The sequence below is a fragment of the Sminthopsis crassicaudata genome, chromosome 6 (assembly GCF_048593235.1).
Source record: "Sminthopsis crassicaudata isolate SCR6 chromosome 6, ASM4859323v1, whole genome shotgun sequence".
Taxonomy (NCBI): domain Eukaryota; kingdom Metazoa; phylum Chordata; class Mammalia; order Dasyuromorphia; family Dasyuridae; genus Sminthopsis; species Sminthopsis crassicaudata.
The window spans coordinates 238020258-238027225 of record NC_133622.1 but is presented as its reverse complement, the minus strand read 5'-3'; the positions used below and the strand labels follow the sequence as shown (position 1 = coordinate 238027225).

Genomic DNA, 6968 nt, shown 5'->3' with positions numbered 1-6968 from the left:
GCCATGCCCATCAGAATTGATTGTCATATAGTATTATAGCTGAAGTATATAATGATTTCCTGGTCCTGCTCATTTCACTCAGCATCAGTTCCTGTAAGTTTCTCCAGGGCTTTCTGAAATCATCCTGCTGGTCATTTCTTACAGAACAATGATATTCCATAATATTCATGTACCACAATTTATTCAGCCATTCTCCAACTTATGGGCATCCACTCAGTTTCCAGTTCCTGGCCACTACAAAGGGGGCTGCCCCAAACATTCTTCTTGCTAATATTTTCAAGTTATTGAATTCTTTTGAGTTTATGTCTTGAGCTTCCTTATCACAAGAACACATTTTTTGTTGAGATTATATTATACTGTTTTGCTAATTTTTCTTACTTATATAACTCTGAATTTCATTTAAAATTTGTCTTTCTTCATGTTTTGGAAGATGTGGTTGAGGGGTAATACTGTCTCAAGTTTTATGCTTTATTGTGAACATTATTGTTATTGCTTTGTTCACTGTGCTTTTCATAACTAGCTCTTGCAGTTTGTAAGTTGTCTGTGATTCTAAGATTGTATGATGTAGAGAAAGGTGTGGTCACTGTTATCTTTATGTGAGTTCTAGTTCTGATTTTGGAAGAGTCTCTCCTCCCTAAGAAATGCAGGCAATTGTGATTCTCTCTTGCTCTGAAATTATTCACTAGGAACTAGAAATGCTACTCTGTCTTTACTCCAAACTTAAACCAGAGTCCTGCTTTCTGTGTGACTCTTCTCACCACCCAAAAACTGGCACTCAGAATTGGGCATTGGGCGAAAGAATAGGTAACACCAATTTCTGCTTCTGACTGAAGATATCTTTGGCTGGAAAAATGGCTCTACTAAATAATGGCTCTACTAAAGCACTTGTTGGCACCAGAAGAACATTTGGTGCATTATTTTAAAGTTATTTCTGAAGGAATGATGAGAAGTGTCAGCTAAAATGCCATGTCTACTCTGATATCTTGGATCTGCCATCTTTTTTTAATTTAAAAAATTTATTGTTCAACCCAGTTTTTTTCTGCTGATGCATTTTATAAATACTTAGTTTTTCATTCCATTTCTCTGATCCTTTATTTCTAGAGAAATCCATTATTGTGTACTCAACTCTTACCTGTCTCAATCATTATTTCTTTGAAAGCTGGTTTCTGAAAGCATTCTCATACTGTCTTTTTTTACAGGGTGAGTTTTTTTTTATTAATACTATGTAACTTTCTAGGAATTATGCATCACTTCATGAAACATTAAAAATCCATTTTCATTGTGATTGCTTTATTTTTTCTGTTACAAATTTCAGTATGAATTCATTACCTTTTGTTCTTTTAAACTTCTTGGCTAATTTCCTTTTCTGCTTTTCTGATTCTTATATCTGCTCTGATTTGTCTTACAAATTTTGTTTCATATATTTCTTTTTCAATATTATTGTTCCTTCTCTGGTTAATTTAATTGCTGCCTCCTATTTTCTTCCACTGCTATGGCAAAGACTTTTTATTTGACATAGTTCTTTGAAGGAGGATATCCTCATGTTCTTTATAGATTGTGTAGTAAGGATCAAAAGGGAACCTGCCAGTGTTCCTGTACAAAAGTATTCCTGGGGAAGAAAGGAATTAATCACATTTTGTATTATGTCTTCTTCAAATAAGATTTGTTTCCTTTCTCCCTTGGATCCTTCCTCTATGCTACAGTAGGGTTTTTTGGCAATAAATAAGTAAAATTAAGCCAAATAAATTTTTTACATTGCTCAAACCTGAATAAGTATTCTATACCTAAATGATATATGACCTCTTTGTCATATATAGGAGAGCTCAATGACATTCTCAAAAGCCAAAGACACTAATGGTGGCAAGGTTATGGCTTATACCCCCTTCCAAAATGGATGTTTCAGAGGATGAAAACAACTCTATTTGACAAGCTGTTCTTACCTTCAAGATCAGGAACACTGGGTGCATAAAGAGAACTATTTAGACTTGACTTGGAACTTCAGATTTTGATTGGTCCTCTTCTGTATATAATTTTTTCTTTTTTTTTATAATTTTTCCATAGTATTTATGCATGAGTAATGTTTTTATAATATTATCCCTTGTATTCATTTTTCCAAATTATCCCCTCCCTCCCTCTACTCCCTCCCCTTGATGACAGGCAATCCCATACATTTTACATACGTTACAATATAACCTAGATATAATATATGTGTGTAAATACCATTTTCTTGCTGCATATTAAGTATTAGATTCCGAAGGCATAAGTAACCTGGGTAGATAGACAGTAGTGCTAACAATTTACATTCACTTCCCAGTGTTCCTTCTCTGGGTGTAGTTGTTTCTGTCCATCATTGATCAACTGGAAGTGAGTTGGATCTTCTTTATGTTGAAGATTTCCACTTCCATCAGAATATGTCTTCATACAGTATTGTTGTTGAAGTGTATAGTGATCTCCTGGTTCTGCTCGTTTCACTCAGCATCAGTTGATGTAAGTCTTTCCAAGCCTCTCTGTATTCCTCCTGCTGGTCATTTCCTACAGAGCAATAATATTCCATAATCTTCATATACCATAATTTACCCAACCATTCTCCAATTGATGGACATCCATTCATCTTCCAGTTTCTAGCTACTACAAAAAGAGCTGCCACAAACATTTTGGCACATACAGGTCCCTTTCCCCCTCTCAGTATTTCTTTGGGATATAAGCCCAATAGCAGCAATGCTGGATCAAAGGGTATGCACAGTTTGACAACTTTTTGGGCATAGTTCCAAATTACTCTCCAGAATGGCTGGATTCTTTCACAACTCCACCAACAATGTATTAGTGTCCCAGTTTTCCCACATCCCCTCCAATCTTCATCATTATTTGTTCCTGTCATCTTAGCCAATCTGACAGGTGTGTAGTGGTATCTCAGAGTTGTCTTAATTTGCATTTCTCTGATCAGCAGTGATTTGGAACACTCTTTCCTATGAGTGGATATAGTTTCAATTTCATCATCTGAGAATTGTCTGTTCATATCCCTTGACCATTTATCAATTGGAGAATGGTTTGGTTTCCTATAAATCAGGGTCAATTCTCTATATATTTTGGAAATGAGACCTTTGTCAGAACCTTTCCTTTTAAAAATATTTTCCCAATTTGTTACTTCCCTTCTAATCTTGTTTGCATTAGTATTGTTTGTACAGAAACTTTTTAGTTTGATGTAATCAAAATCTTCTATTTTGTGATCAATAATGATCTCTAGTTCTCCTCTGGTCATAAATTCCTTCCTCCTCCACAGGTCTGAGAGGTAGATTATCCTCTGTTCCTCTAATCTATTTATGATCTCATTCTTTATGCCTAAGTCATGGACCCATTTTGATCTTATCTTGATCTATATATAATTTTTTCAAAAAAATTTAAAAATAAACAGAATATAAAGCACTTGCTCAGTAGACAGACACACCAAAATCTAGGTAGTGTCACCAAAAATTGGATCTTGAATCTCAGAGTCAAAATTAACTATTCTCATTTTACCAAAGCAAATGAACAGCCACACTGCAATACTTTTCAAAGTATTCTTTCTTTCTCTCTGTCTGACTCTCTCTGCTCTCCATCTCTCTCTATATATATCTCTGTTTCTCTCTCTGTATATCTCTATATATATCTCTGTGTCTCTGCTTTCTCTGTCACTCTGTCTTCCTGTCTTCCTCTCTGTATGTTTGTCTTTTTGTCTGCCTCTCTGTCTCTCTGTCTCACTTTTTCTGTGCTTACAAACTTCATTTCTCATTTCCCTCTAAAAATATCTGAAGAATTGAGATATATTTGAGGAAGAAGGAAAAGCTTATTAAAAATCTCATTAGTGTAAGAAAAAAAGGATTAGGAAAATAAAAATAATTGACTAATTCTAGAGAACAGAAACAAAGAGTTTAGGTCTGTGATTTTTCTAGTACTGAAAAATAACATTTAAAATTTTTAAATCACATATTTGGTTAAACCTCTCCAAAATTTTAACATTTTTGGCAGTGGTTACTGAAATTTATGTGTACTGAGCTTGGCAGCATTATAAGGTGGCTTCCATGAGGGATGAAAACACAATTTGGAATTTGTACCAACTGTCATTTATCATTACTCTTTTTGCTTTGGAATAAAACATGATTGGTTTGGTGGACAGAACCAAAATGCCCATTTTCTGGTGAAGGGAATTTTTACTTTTACTTCACTGTCCTCTTTCATAAATAAAATTTTTGAACTGAGATTTTAAAATTTATTTTCTTCTTTGAAATTTCATATTTTACATGTATATATTCTGAGATTTTAATGAATGAAGATGAGAATTTTTTATTCTTTTGAAAACATTACAACAACTGAGGATCTGAGAATCACTACTGATTAAAACAAAAGGACTTATTGTTGAGTAAAGTAAAGTAAAAAATATAGATATATGTATTAACCACGGGTTTTCGTCTTTAGATTTTTCTATTATAATAACAAAGATGGAACTAACTGAATAAAAGCATACAAAGATAATCATGAGCAACAGGATTACTTTAGTGGCTCTGGTTTCTGGGGTGGCAATAGGGTTGACACCAGTGCTATGAAGGTATTGGATTTGCCAGTGGTGTCTGAACAAAACAAGCACCATGTAGCCACTGGCAATGGCCATGAATCCCAGAAATACCACATCATAAAGTGTCTTCCAGATAAGTGCTTTTGAGGTAGAAACAGCATGCCAGTCTATAGAACAATATTGTAGGTTGTTCTTAACGTTATTGACTGTGTTGTTCCTAACACCAGTCACATTTAGAGGCACAAAAGTATCTACCAACAAATTGCATACCCATATAGAGAGACAGGATGGAACAATGTACTTTGGTGCTTTGGCTTTCAGCACTGCCCATTTGGGGCTGTTGGAACTGATGGTGATGGCCTGGAAGACACTCAGGAGGCAGGAATTGCAAAGTGAAAGTCCCCGGGACACTCTCTGCACATAAACAATGATTTTGCATTCAGTGTCACTCAGGAAAATTTTCTGGAAACAAAAGTGGATTGAAATGGGAACTCCCCTGAAAAGAATCAATATAATATGGGAAAGGAACAAATTAACAAAAATCGTATCAATTGGTCTTATCCTTTTACCACTGACTAAATTAAATCCATACAAGTAAAGGATTAAACCATTCCCAAAGACTCCAATGATAATCTGAAGCATATATAAAATGCAGAGGGTATCATTGTTAGACTGCATTCTTTACCCTCTAGGACACAATGATATTCAGATCCAAAGTGACCTGGGAATGAAGAGAGAAGTATCTGTTATAAAACCGGGAATTCAATATCAGATATTGTACATTTATTACCAATGAAGTAATCTTCATTAATCCTTAGTTGTTACAGAAATACAAAGTTTTAGAAATTTTTTTACTCATGCTAGTTTTCTATTTTTTCTTTTACTTTCTTGATCCAAGTATTCTTATTTGGAAGTATTGTAAAGTTTTTTTTGCTTTTTTGTTTTTTTCTAAATAAGGATTTTAAATTATATTTAATATCTCATGTCTTTATGTATTTGTTTGATTGTATACTTATGTGAATATATATCCTTTTGTTTAGAATGGCATTGATATTTCATAGATCACATAAAAACTGGACTTATAGGATCAGATCCTTTTTTTCAGAAAAAGTTAGTAAATACATGTTTCTTTATTATTTAAAAATAGAATGCAAAATAGGAAAAGAACACCTAGCCATGAATATAACATAAGAATATAAGAAAGGATTTATAACATAAAGCAATAAAGTTTCTTATCAAGAAACCCTATATAATATGTATCACACTTGTTCAGAAATGACCATCTTTTCTTTACCTCTTGTGTTTTTTCATTTGTGTTCTGCTGTGTACTTTTTAATTTTATTTTTCTTCCTTTTTTTCTTTTCTTCTTTTAATCCCTGATGAAAAGTACAATTTTAAATATATATTTATAAAGACATATTATTAGTATATATATATATATATATGTATATATATGTATACACACACACATATATATATATAAGCAGAAAGTCCTATACAAATGAACTTATATATTAATATAAATGCATTTATGCATATATATAAATATCTCTTACCATACTTACATATACATGTATATGTATATGCATCGATGCAAGACTATACATTGCTTGTGTGTATCTCTGTACCTCTGGAGGTGAATAGCATCTTCCTTTATAAGTTGAATTTGCTCTATAATTGTCTAAATCCACCTATTTATCATTTACTGCTATAGTCACTTCTCTATGACAATCTTTGCAATTTTGAAGATGCTAAGATGCATTTGTCAGACAACATCAATACCACTGTGGCCAGGAGTGCTGATGCACCAGCATTTGTTATAGTCTGATATCATTGAAGAACAGTCCTTTTTTTGTTTTTTCTATTAGTTACTAATGAAATAATGGTGATGCTCTTCTAGGCCTCTTTTATCATAGAGAAAACACAACTCTTTTTAGCAATAAGTTACTGTAATTGTAAAGCACATAAATTCTTTCATTTCCGTAATCCTGTTGTCCTTAATATGGACACATTTATGACCACAGAGAAACGAATGCAGCAGTCACTGATGAGAAAATTAGAATTTTCTCAGGACATGCTTTGAGTATGGCAAAAGGGATGCAGTTCTTAAGGCAGAGGCTAAGAAGTGAAGAGATTTCAAAATCAGGGAAATATCAACATGCACTCAGAGGGAAGTGCTGGAGAAACACTTTTCTCAAGGACAATATTATCCTCCTCATTGATTGTTCTTATGTATTCTTTATTGACAACAAAGGCACTTTGGGCCAATCCAGAAAATATATAATATTTTAATATTATAATATATTATATAGTCACATATATATAATTATATAATATATATATATATTATACATATAACATAGTAATAAAAACAATAATTACTTTTAGACTTTAGCTCAAAACAGTTTCAAAGAGTGAA

At 33.0% G+C, this 6968-nt stretch overlaps 1 protein-coding gene across 1 annotated transcript; it reads right to left on the bottom strand.

The window, feature by feature from the left end:
* Positions 1-4273: 4273 nt before the first annotated feature.
* LOC141546264 (vomeronasal type-1 receptor 4-like) lies at positions 4274-5227 on the bottom strand. Its single transcript, XM_074273945.1, has one exon. It carries the CDS (start codon positions 5225-5227, stop codon positions 4274-4276), a length of 954 nt encoding a protein of 317 aa, XP_074130046.1.
* Between the last annotated feature and the right edge of the window lie 1741 nt (positions 5228-6968).

Bases quoted from the DNA above. Each gene is read 5' to 3' on its own strand.
- LOC141546264 (XM_074273945.1), bottom strand. From the start codon at position 5,227: ATGCAGTCTAACAATGATACCCTCTGCATTTTATATATGCTTCAGATT.